We start from the raw sequence: 12,735 nt of genomic DNA, 5'->3' as shown, positions 1-12,735 counted from the left end.
AAAAGGTGAGGTTACAAAAAAGATTGCTAACCATGACAAGACTGAGCATAAAGACACGACACAAGGTAGTCATCCTGCATCAGCAAGGTCTATCACAGGCAGAAATTTTGAGGCAGACAGGTGTTTCCAGATGTGCTATCCAAGCTCTTCTGAAGAAGCACAAAGAAACGGGCAAGGTTAAGGACCAGAAACACAGTGGTCGGCCAAGGAAACTTAGTTGAGCAGATGAAAGACACATCAAGTTGACATCCCTCCGCAATCGGAAGCTGTCAAGCAGTGCCATCAGCCCAGAGCTGGCAGCAACCACAGGGATCCTAGTACACCCATCAACAGTCTGGAGAAGTCTGGTCAGAAGTGGTCTCAAGGGAAGACTTGCAGCCAAAAAGCCATTCCTCAGATGTGGAAACAAAGCCAAACGACTCATCTATGCATGAAAACACAAGACCTGGGATGCAGCACAATGGCAGAAGGTGCTCTGGACCGATGAGTCCAAATTTGAAATATTTGGCTCTAGAAGAAGGCAGTCCATTCACCGAAGGGCTGGAGAACGCTACAAGGATGAGTGTCTGCAGGCAACATTAAAGCATGGTGGAGGTTCCTTGCAGGTTTGGGGCTGCATTGCTGCAAATGGAGTCAGGGATTTGGTCAGAATTAGTGGTCTCCTCCATGCTGAGAAATACAAACAGATTCTTATCCATCAAGCAATACCATCAGGGAGGCGTCTGATTGGTCCTAAATTCATTCTGCAGCATGAAAATGACCCCAAACATATAGCCAGAGTGATAAAAACTATCTTCACCAAAAAGAGGAACAAGGAGTCCTGCAACAGATGGTGTGGCCCCCACAAAGCCCTGATCGCAACATCATCGAGTCAGTCTGGGATTACATGAAGAGACAGAAAGATGCTTGGAAAAACCTACCTGCCGAGTACCTTACAAAACTGTGCACAAGTATATCTAAGCGAATTGGTGATGTTTTGAAAGCCAAAGGTGGTCATACCAAATATTGATTTAGCTATTGATTTTTCTGTTTCGTGCACTTTGTATGTTGTTAATACATACATTAAAAACTATATATATATATATATATACACACACACTCAGTGACCACTTTATTAGGTACACCTCTCTAATACTGGGTAGGCCCCCCCTTTGCCCCCAGAACAGCCTGAATTCTTTGTGGCAGGGATTCAACAAGGTGCTGGAAATATTCCTTGGAGATTCTGATCCATGCTGACATGATAGCATCACGCAGTTGCTGCAGATTTGTCGGCTGCACATTCATGTTGCGAATGTCCTGTTCCACCACATTCCAAAGGTGCTCTGTTGGATTGGGACACTGAGGAGGCTATTGGAGTACACTGAACTCATTGTCATGTTCCTGGAACCAGTTTGAGATGACGTGTGCTTTGCGGCATGGCGCGTTATCCTGCTGGATGGAAGTAGCCATTAGAAGATGGGTAGACCGTGGTCATAAAGGGATGCACATGGTCAGAAACAATACTCAGGTGGGCTGTGGCATTTAAACGATGCTCAATTGGTAATAAGGTGCCTAATGTGTGCCAAGAAAATGTTCCCCACACCATTACACCACCACCTCCAGCCTGAACCGTTGACACAAGGCAGGATGGATCCATGGAATCATGTTGTTTATGTCAAATTCTGACCCTACCATCTGCATGTCAGAGCAGAAATCGAGATTCATCAGACCAGGTGATGTTTTTTCAATCGTCTACCTTCCAGTTTTGGTGAGCCTGTGCCCACTGTAGCCTCAGTTTCCTGTTCTTAGCTGACAGGAGTGGTACCCAGAGGGGTCTTCTGCTGCTGTGGCCAATCCACCTCAATGTATGACATGTTGTATGTTCAGAAACGCTTTTCTGCATAGCACTGTTGTAACGTGTAGTTATTTGGGTTACTGTCGCCTTCCTGTCAGCATGGACCAGTCTGGCCATTCTCCTCTGACCTCTGTCAATAACAAGGCGTTTTCGCCCATAGAACTGCCGCTCGCTGGATGTTTTTTGTTTTTCGCACCATTCTCTATGCACTCTAGAGATTGTTGTGTGTGAAGATCCCAGGAGATCAGCAGTTTCTGAGATACTCAAACCATCCTGTCTGGCACCGACAATCATCCCACAGTCAAAGTCACTTAAATCAGATTTCCTACCCTTTCTGATGTTTGGTCTGAACAGCAAATGAACCTCTTGACTATGTCTTCGTAATTTTATGCATTGAATTGCTGCCAGATGATTGGCTGATTAGATATTTGCATCAACGAGCAGGTGCACAGGTGTCACTGAGTGTATTATTGTAATGAAAACAGACTGGGATCCAAGTGCGGTCAATACATTTCAATCGCAGAAGAGAAAAACGTAGTCAGGGACAAAACAGATCAGTCATGGGAAGCAGCAGAACACAACCAGATCCAAAAAACACAAGCAAGGTCCAAAGAACTGGCACGGGTCAAACACAGCACTCAAAAGTCAGAATGGCAGAGAGCAGGCTTGGTAGTGTTGCAGAAAACAACACCTCACAATGAGGCAACAGAAACTGGGTCCTTATGTTGACAGGACTTGATTGAGGAATGAGTCACAGGTGTGCTTGATGAGTGGATTATATATATATATATATATATATATAATACTGATGGTGACTCATTGCACATTTTTTGCTTTTGAAGTCTCTATAGTCAGTCATATGAATATCTTCTCATGCTCAAGTGGAGCGGCAGTCATAGTTGACATAAAATGAAAGTGATATTTTTAAATGAAGGGATATTAAATAATTGAGGTTAACTCAGTGATAGTTTCATTGTTTTCCTTTTTAAATTGAATTATTATCATTTTTACTGAATACCTTCAGTGTGGTGCAGGTATAAGTTCTTAAAGTACACATTTCCCCTCACTCTGGTCTCACTCTGTTTCCTTTGCCGGAATACAGAAGATAAGGGAACATATTTCCATCGCATACAATTTATGTCCTACTCTTATCAAATCATCTGTCAGTCATGGTGAGCCAACAAAATATATGCCCTTAATATTAGACAGAGCCAGACACTGTACAAGAGAACCCTTGAAATTCCAACACCACATCATAATTGCTGTCCTTTTTGGTAGAAAATGTGAAAGCTATAAAGGCAATCCATTAGTCATTACCCAGCGTAATCCCACAGCCTTCTGTTTGTTTGACAGTCCAGGTTTGTCACAACAGAATCGCATATCTGTTAATGGATTCAAATGCATTTTGGAAACCAGAACTGCTACTGCAACAATCCTCAGGTTTGAATGAATCCCAAAATACCCACAAATCATGCTTGCTTTTAAACCTACATTAACACGGAGTTGTTAAATGTATTAAGTCTGTTCCAGAATATAGAATAAATTTGCCTTCAGACATTGTGAGAAAAGTGCATTTGGAGGCAACTCTAAATTCAAAGGCAACAGTTGGATGCCTCCCAAATGTGTCTTCAGGATAAAAAGAGTCAAAAAGTACAACTTTTAAAGTCACTTGCCTTCAAAATCACTTGCCTGATTTTAGCATTCATGGCTGGACTGCAAGGAAGAAGCCTCTTCTGAAGGCAAACCCCAAAAAGAGGTGCTTTGAATTTGGCAAGCTACTGAGTAACAACTTGAAGTATGTTTTTTATCATCAGATGAAATAAAACATGACCTTTTGGACCTTGGAGTTATATTTAGTGTAAATAAGTGAAGCTTATATTAAGAGAAAAAAACCCATGCGTGCTGTGAAAAATGGCGGGGCATTTATTATTTATTAAACATCATAGTGATGTTTTACATCTATGGGTCCTGCAGGTCTTGTTAGGATAGAGGGAGCCATAAACTCAAACATACAGTAGGACATTTGGGCCAAAAAACTGGATTCCCTCTGCCAGAAATCTCAAGCTTGCCTGAAAATTGACATTCCAGCAGGACAATGATCCAAAGCATTCATCCAAATCTATAATGAAATGATTAACTGAGCACAAAATCAATGTCCAGAATCAGCCATCTCAATTTCCAGACTTCAATCCAATCTAACATTTGTGCTTTGAACTGTTTCAAAAGAAGTTCTTAAATGAAGACCAAAACATTTGAAGAATCGAGAGCAGTTCTGCCATATAGAAAGATCAAATTTCCCCCTCAGCGGTGCCCAAAACCTATAAAACACTAAAGGAAGCATCTTGTATCCTGAGTGTGTGTGTTAGTAGTTATATTTAGCATGCTGTACTGTACATGGATGATAAAGTCAGAATAAAGTTATCATATGCAGAATAAGGATAATTGATTTATATAGTTCTAACTATATAATGCATAAGCAAATCCTCTACACAACCTAAATGAACACTGCAGATACTTACCAGCTCATATGATTCAGAAGTAAAATCCAGTTTATCTCAGATCTAAATAGTGTTCAAGAAACCAAGTTTTCACTACCAAAACTGATACTGTAACTGGTTTGTGTACTGCTGCATTACATATCAACCTGCTCTTCACATATTTACTCACAGGTAAACAACAGGGCTCTTGAAATTGAGCAAGCAAATTGAGACTGATTGCTCAAGTGTATTTGCTCATTTTCTAAAAGTGTGATTCCTACCTGATTTCCATAATTTCAAACCGTAAATAAGGCTTTTCTTCATGTGAGTTTTTTCTTTATGTAGTCTCTCAACAAGCAGTATATGAAGTTCACTAGAACATTGCTTATTTTTGATTTTACGCATTTAAGTTGATCTTTGACTTGGTGTGAGTTGTGACTGCATTTGTGTGTATGATGTGAGAACCTAAATCAGAAAATGTGTGTATCTTCCCTATTGCGAGGACAGTGTATGAGCCTTGGCTTAATTGTTAAGAGTGAGGTTTCCATGACTGCATAAGCTACAGCAATTGCTGCAGTTCCTGCCCTTGTGATACACACAATCTGTTGTCACACACACAGTGGCTGGCACCAGTGTAGCCTGAAGCAGGGATGTGCAATAATTCCAGCCAGTGTACGTTTGATTTGTTGGCAGGTTATTGATATCACTTGCTTTTGGCTCTTTGAAAGTGCAGTGTTGAAACTCACACAGCATGCACATACACTACAGAGAATCCACACTGCAAGGGGGTCACCATTTTGCATTTACTGGATAGCCTTTCCGTATTTCAGCGTGGGCAGTCAATTTTTCTGCTGTCTCACTTCACAGAAGGGCCAGAAATACCCAGCCTGAACCTAAAACTGTGCTGATCACTGAGCTGTTCAATATTGCTATGGTGGTTCTGCATGCTTGGTTCTGCACCCTTGTGTGCTTTATTACACACATGCTCAATGTCTTTACACACTAGCAGGTTGTACTTCACCTCCTGCTTTTGATAGCGTGATAGATGAGGGGGAGCTGGGAAGTCCCCCCAGGTGATGCGTCTCCGCAGCATGGCCTCTGTATGCTTATGATCCTGCCTGCTGAGCCCAAGAGGGTCCAACCAGTTGTGTGAACTGTTTCGCTCTCTCTGTGCATATCAGAGAGTCACACTGGTACTACAGCCTTTATGAGGCTGCCAGTTGTCAAGAGGAGAGAGGCACACAGAAAATAAGCCTGCCACCCAGGCAGCCTCTATGGCAGCCCTTCCTTCCTTGGATTGGGAGTCCTGTTCATGCCCCTGGTCCAGAGCTGTCTTCTGGTTCTGGGCCTTTGTCCATCAAGAGACCACGGGCACCTCCTCTTTGATAGGAGCAGAGGGAGAGCATCTTGGAGAGGTGCCTGCTAAGCCTGGTGTTGCAATGCCAGCTCATTATGACCAGTGGGTCTCTAGAAGGCTGGGGTGTGGTGCACAGGCAGAGAGATTGGAAGCTGCTGGTGGCTCCCTTGGGCCAAACAACACATCAAATGTTCTGCAACTGATAGGAGTCCATGGCCATGCTAGTGAGAACAGACAGTGGGTACAGGGAGAGATATGAGGGGCAGCAGTGTGGTGTAGTGGTAAGGAGCAGGGCTGGTGACCCAAAAATTGATTCCCCTATGTGGCACTGATGTAGTACCCTTGAGCAGAGTACTTTGCCGAAAACTACTTCAGAAAATGTCTAGCTGTCTATAAAGTTTGGAAAGTAAGCTATACAGTATATGTCATTCTTGATAAGAACATCTGTCGAACAAACCGTAATGTAAAGGGGAGTAATTGTGAACCTATATTAGTTCACTGTTCTGATTCAAGCATTTAATTTAGTTTCATATCTTAAAAGCAGGCTGCTATCCTGGATTACACATTGGTGGATTTAAACAGCACAGTGCTTACTAACAATGACCTTCAATCTGTAACAAAGCAAGAAAACCACACTGCATTATCTGCTAAAGAAAAGGGGAATTGGACACCTCAGAAGGAATTTGGGTCAGAAATGTGTGTGCGGAGATGGAAGAAGAAAAGAAAAGCCGGCTGCAGTTGTGCGTGACAGCATATCTTTCTCTAAGACCAAAAATGGCACCTCTCCTTGAAACACAGCATGAAGCGGCAGACTTAGTGAAGAATCTGCTTGCTTCTAGAACAAGCCGGTGTCCAAGGTAACTGTAACTGGTGTGTGATTGGAGAAAAATGACTTAGTACCCATTAATACTCAAGTCTTAAAAATACATTTTAACAGAGGAACTGCTTCTGCTTGCTTATGTTTATGGTCCAGTAAAGAACAAATTGCACTGGCCATTCAAGTGATGACATGTTAAAATGTATTTATGAATATTTAAAGTCTTGCTGAATTTCCAAAAAGTTCCATGTTTTCACATTAACTAGTTAGTGTCTCCAAATGTATTGTTTCAATTCAATGTTCAGTCCACTAGATGTGTTCAATGTTTAAATGAGGCCATAAAAACTGATAATGTAACTGATAAATGCAATGTTTTCATAGTTTTCATATCCAGGGTTTTTTGGTAGTACTTCTTACACTCCAAGGTTTTTTCATGAAATGTTTTCATAACCAGGTTTTGTGTTACTACCACTTATATTCAAGGTTTTTTTTCCACCTTTTTCCACCTGCATATTTTTGTGTAACTTGAAATTAAGGGTGACCTCTTACTGATGCTTAATTATGCTATGTTTTATACATATGAGCAACTGAGGGTGTTAGTTTTAAGATATTTCCAAAGAAACTGTGGGTATAGACTATCGACTGTAAACTTCATCATGTAAACATTGAAAAAAAATTACAGCAAGCAAATGCTCATTGAAACACAGATTTTATTGACACTCAAGCATTCTCAGGTCAGAGTGTGTGCATCCAACTGGCTTTGATGAAAGTACATGCTTAATTCATTTTGTCTGTTCCCACTTCCATATATTGAAAACCATCAGAAGAAAATTCCTACCGACTACACTGAAGTTGTAGACATTGCAGAGTGGTTTCGAGAAACATTATGTATTATTAAATACAATGTTTCACATCAATACATAATGGTATTGGAAATTTTTCTCCAGTATAAATGTGGCACTTGGGTTTGTAGCTCTTTTAGGAGCACATTAATAACACTAATAATACCATTAATAACCTAACCTGAGAAACATTCTGACATCAGTAACATCGCCCTAAAAACCCTACCTGTGCCCCTTACTCTGACTCAAATTCCTATCCTAATTTTACCCCAGTCAAATTTCCCAGACCTTAACCAAACCCTAACCCTAACCCTAATGCAATAAGCTTATGTAGCTAACAATATGTACTGCAGTTTCACAGCAATATTACAGTACATATTTACAGATTTACATAGCAAAAAACCTGTACTATACAGATATTTGCCCTCAAAAAGTGTGACCTACATTGATGATGCAGATGTTACATCCCACCTCCACCTCCACCAACTTTATCTGGCAGGATCTGAGAGGGGAGCACAGCGCTGAAACGCTGATAGAGTTCCTGGCTCTCTGAACCAAATAGGTCCCATCGCAAGGCACATAAACCATCAGCATAAATCAGCTGCGACGACATGGACAGGTTTGAGTAATTAAATATGGGAGCACTACCACGGGTGCAAAGGCAATGGGGCGGGCGGGGCTGAGACAACGTCCTTCAAAACAACGGCACTTAGAGAGAAAAAGTATTTTTTTTTGGCCCAGAATGAAGGGTATTGAGGGGGTGTGTGCATATATATGGCTCTTTATTCATCCCAGATAATGCATTTCGTAAATAGCCCAGACTTTCAATTAACGCAACAGTGGAAGGCCATGAGGACAGCGCGCTGTGCTGCGGCATGGCTCCGAGCGGCGCCGCTTTCATTACATCGCATTACGGCAGCATAGCGGCGTCTCTGGTCTTTCCGCAGTGGCAGCCTGCGGTCCCACCTGAACGGGCCAGCCGATCAGCTGCTGAGTCTACAGCAGCACCCGGGGAACTAGTTAAAATGTGGGGCAAACAGAAAACTTAAAAAAAAATTATTATTCATGGTGAGGCCTGCTGAGGCAAGGCAATGGCGCTGGTGTTATTTCAGGGTTATTTAGTAGCTTCGCTCTCCCATTAATTATTCCAGTGGCAAATTAATTTTGATTGACACCCAGCTGGGAACTGGGATTTTTGGGGGCAAAATGATAAGAGGCATGCGATAAGAGCGTGATACCCTGGCTGAGCTTTCATCAAGCCTCAGAGGCAATTTTACGAGAGTCAAGCAGGCGCCAGGTACGGCACACAGGGATAACTGCAAAGGAGAGGACATTAGTTTCGTTCATCCCTTTATTCCCTTGCACAGAAAAGGCAAATGCAGCATGGATTATCTAGGAGAAAGTCTTACAGTTAAAAAACTGGATGGAACAAGGATTTGCAGTTATTAAGAACATGCTCTCTGTAATGTCGATGCTGATTGGTAAAGATGGTGCTTGTTTCAATTGACTGGACTGCACAATTAAAACGTACCTTTACTTACCCCTCTATTGACCTTAGAGACACAAATAAGCACCACAGCTGAAAAGTAGCTTGACATGAATGAATATGGATCACAGAGGTCTTAAATGCAATTGGATGGCTCAGGTTAATGGAGTCACATATAAATATGTACACGTCACCTGGTGTTGTTCTCACTTTCATTTCCTTCTTAATGAGCAGACAGACCATTAGCCATTAAAAATATACATCACATTTATTTATTTTGTCACGCCACAGAGTCATTTTTGTCATTGTCTAATGATGTGTTTGGGCACTACAGGTAAGAGCCTGTCAGCTATCGCTCTCGACCGTCACCCTCCCCACCCTTCTCCTGGTATCTTTGCTGGCTACCGCAAAACAGAAACCTCGACACATACGCCACTTTTTTTTTCTAAAGGTAACACAAAGTACAAAAAGCAGATCTGGAAATAGTAAGACTCTCATACTATAAAAAACTGTCTTTTGTGAATAAGAAAACAATGCACTTAACTCTACAGAGTTTTTGCTGCGTTTGTCGGTTGGGCAGCTGAGGGAGGGGCAAAAGAACGCAAATGTCTGACACAGAACCATCTTGAAGAAGTCCTTGTTTTAGAGCCACTGCAGATTAATAGTCCTTTTTTCTCTGGAACTAGGTGAACCTTCTGGAAGTTGTTAGACGGTGGTGTGTACACGGAGGCCTCGGCAAGAGGAACAAACCACTCTCTCTGCACAACGTACAGTACGATACTACAATGACTTCTGAAAAAAATAGTCCAAATCATAAAAGGGGAAAAAAAAAAGAAATGCATATTTCAGACCATCCTTGTCTGGGGAGAAAGCTGTCCGTTTCGGCAGGCCGTGGGCTCTGTCGACGGGATAAGGCCAAGCAAGCCGCCTGTGTGTGTGAGAGAAGTCTGGCTCCCGCGGGGCGGGCGAGGGGGGAGTGGGGCAGGGGCCTGTGGCCTCACCAGGGAGCTAAAGGCACCAGTGCAGCCAGCAGCAGCAGCGCGGCCCCCCCATGACGTAACGAGCCCCACGAGGAGCTGTGCGCAGAGGGCTGACCGCTCTTCGCCCGGACGCCTGGACACACAAGACAGAGACAAGAGAGGGACAGTGCCCTGCCATTACAGTGTTGTCTCACAGCAACAGAGATCGCAAGGATAAGCAGTTCACTAAAACATGAACATATCTGTGTCTCTCATTAAAGAAATGCCAGACCAATTCCAGACATTGCACTGACCACAAGAATACCTCATGACAGCATGCTGCTAATTTTTACATATTTTTACACAGTTTTGCACAACATCCATTTCTCATTACTATTTAAAAGCTTTATGGCTGGTACTTGGTGAACCTGTCAAGGTCTTCTGTCTGTACACCAACTTTCATGAGTATCAGAACACTATCAATATACTAATATTAAGACATATCTGTATCATTAACAGGTGCCACTCTTGAGCAATTTAAGGACAGATAAGCTGTGTTATACAGCTCCACATGCTCAAATCCTGATGCTACCACGTACATAAATTAAATGCAATCAATGTATATAAATGTGTGAATGACCTTCGGTGGTGAGACAGGACCGAAAACCGACTTCCGTGAGTTTGTCTTAAGACAAAAGTGATGTAGGCGTGTCTGCATTAAACAACTTGCTAGCGCTGTTATAAGAATAATGGCAAACTAAATTCATCTAGTCATCTGAGTGTAGAGGCAAACTTAATTAGCTGTGGAGCCATGTAGGTGTGTGCCAAGGTGTTAATTAAAAGAGTATTAAGTAATGGCAACCCGGCTCTGCAACAGCTGTGGTAACTCAATTATTATCTTGAGTGTGTACAATGAAAGAAGAAAAAAAAAGCTGGTAAACATTTAATTAACCATGTGATAGGGTTTGAGATCTGTCAGAGCTGACGTGGACCGTAATAGCAGCAATCTCTGTGTTTGTCCATTAGCCACTCATTTATAAATGATGAGCACTGTCTGACTGTGAAAATGTGAACCTTGATGCATCAGTCATGTACAAAATAGCAGGTGCAGGAATGGGATGTTTCTGATGTTTTCAAACGAATAGCATTTCCAAGTATTACCCAAACAAGCATGTCTGCTTTTCATGTCCAGTTCTAAGAATGCTATTTTCAACAATACCTAACGTGTGCTTTATGACTGTCTGATGCGAGGAGAGTTTCGGCTCCCTTGCAGTCGACATCTTGTGCTGACCTCTGAGATGTCAGTGAACAGCAACCCTGATGTTAGATGTCAGTCGCGGGGAAAGCAAGCTTCCTTCAGGAGACACAGATACGAGTCTCACCTCCTGACGGCGCGCAAATGCGTTCTAATCGCAGATCCAACCCCCGAATGGCGCGCTGTCTCAGAAGTGTCAGACACCCGCGTTTTGATTGACAGAGCAGGAAGTGGTGTTCTCTGCGCTCTCTGAGTGTGTGAGAGCGTCTCCCTGGGGCCAGGGGTGCTGGGGTCGGGATGAGAATAGAGGCGGGGAGTGACGGCGCGACGCCGCGGCGTCCCGCGGGCCCTCTCACCTGAGGAGGTGAGCACTCGGATCTGAGCGCTGGCCGTGCCCTCGCCACCCTCGCTGATTGCCCGCACCTCGATGATGTAGGTGCCCCCCTCCGTCAGTGACAGGACTGCCGAGGGGTTGTGGGTCTCGATCACCTGGCTGTGGCTCCGCCCCTCCTGACGCAGTAACACCTGCAGAGTCAATCGCAGAACCCCATTGGTGTAAAGTCGAATGACCTCTGGGTAACAAGATCCATGCTTCAGAAATTGATTTTTGGGGGTTGAAGAAAATTACATGAGTGCAAGGGCTATAGACCCATATTTATGTGATCTGTGCTGTAGTGTATATTTTGCTGTACATATACATGTTGTCAAAAACAGCTGATAGAAAACATATGCTCAATTTATTATGTTATTTACATATAATAACATACTACAATGTTATTAACAAGTATGTTTTTTGTTTTTTTGGCCAGCCGTATGGAATCAATGGGAAACTATTGTAGAGGGATATGAAAGGTACGTGAAAGGTATATAAAGTCGAGTTTGTATCAACTCCAGGTGTTTCTGAGTAACATTGCTTCATGCTGGTTGGAATAGACAGGCTGAAAATGGCATAGGCATGACCATCTGAAAGGGGTGTGCTCACCTTATATCCCATGACGTGAGACTCATTGTCCAGCGATTTGACCGGTTCCCACCCTAAAGACACGTTGTCCCCATCCTGGATCCACATGAGGTTGCTGGGAGGTTGACTGGGCGCTGAGGGGAGAACACAAGACCAGCAAAATGAGAGGGGATTCATCAGTTCCTAATACATGCAGACAGTAGAGCCCAATCAAAGGGAATGACATTCACACCTGGGTCAAGGACGGGTGGCACTAAGGAGTTAAGCTGTAGCGTTAGATGTTTCTGTAGCGTTAGACTAACGCTGTGAGCATGTGACGATGGACTCACGGGATTTCTTGGTCTTGGCACGCACGGCGCTGCTGGTGGGGCCCTGGCCGATGTTGTTGTAGCCCTTCACAGTGATGTGATACAGGGTGTTTCCCTCCAGCCCGGTCAGTAAGATGGATGTCTCGTTTCCAGGAGTTTTCATCTTCACACCAGACTCCTCCTGTTCCATATCTTTCCAGTAGTTCACCTGTCACAAATGGCAAAAACAGTTCAACTTACCTGGCACTCTTACCTGTGCATACATGAACAGTGACAAACCTCAACAAGCCCAGACAGTGTGTGTTTACACTGGCCTTCAAAGCATGCCTGCTAAAGCATTCATTAACTCTGACCACGACACAACAGAATCACAATCACAATATATGAGCACACTGATATTATTAAATATGCCTTAAAATATTAAAAAAACAGTTGGTGA

General features: G+C 43.1%; 1 protein-coding gene across 2 annotated transcripts in view; it reads right to left on the bottom strand.

The window, feature by feature from the left end:
* Nucleotides 1–7,987: 7,987 nt before the first annotated feature.
* The window catches only part of LOC118774275 (contactin-5-like), a 188,198-nt gene continuing 183,450 nt past the window's right edge, over nt 7,988–12,735 (bottom strand). For both annotated transcript variants that reach the window (XM_036523499.1, XM_036523500.1), the window contains exons 21-24: nt 12,318–12,504; nt 12,010–12,122; nt 11,384–11,552; nt 7,988–9,926 (exon numbers count right to left, since the gene is read on the bottom strand). In XM_036523499.1, coding sequence (XP_036379392.1) covers nt 9,811–9,926; nt 11,384–11,552; nt 12,010–12,122; nt 12,318–12,504 — 585 coding nt within the window. In that variant the 3' untranslated portion in view covers nt 7,988–9,810. The remainder of the gene's footprint in view (nt 9,927–11,383; nt 11,553–12,009; nt 12,123–12,317; nt 12,505–12,735) is intronic.

Source organism: Megalops cyprinoides, chromosome 3 (assembly GCF_013368585.1).
Source record: "Megalops cyprinoides isolate fMegCyp1 chromosome 3, fMegCyp1.pri, whole genome shotgun sequence".
Classification (NCBI taxonomy): domain Eukaryota; kingdom Metazoa; phylum Chordata; class Actinopteri; order Elopiformes; family Megalopidae; genus Megalops; species Megalops cyprinoides.
Note: the sequence above shows the minus strand (reverse complement) of the source record. Positions and strands in the feature narration are given on the sequence as shown.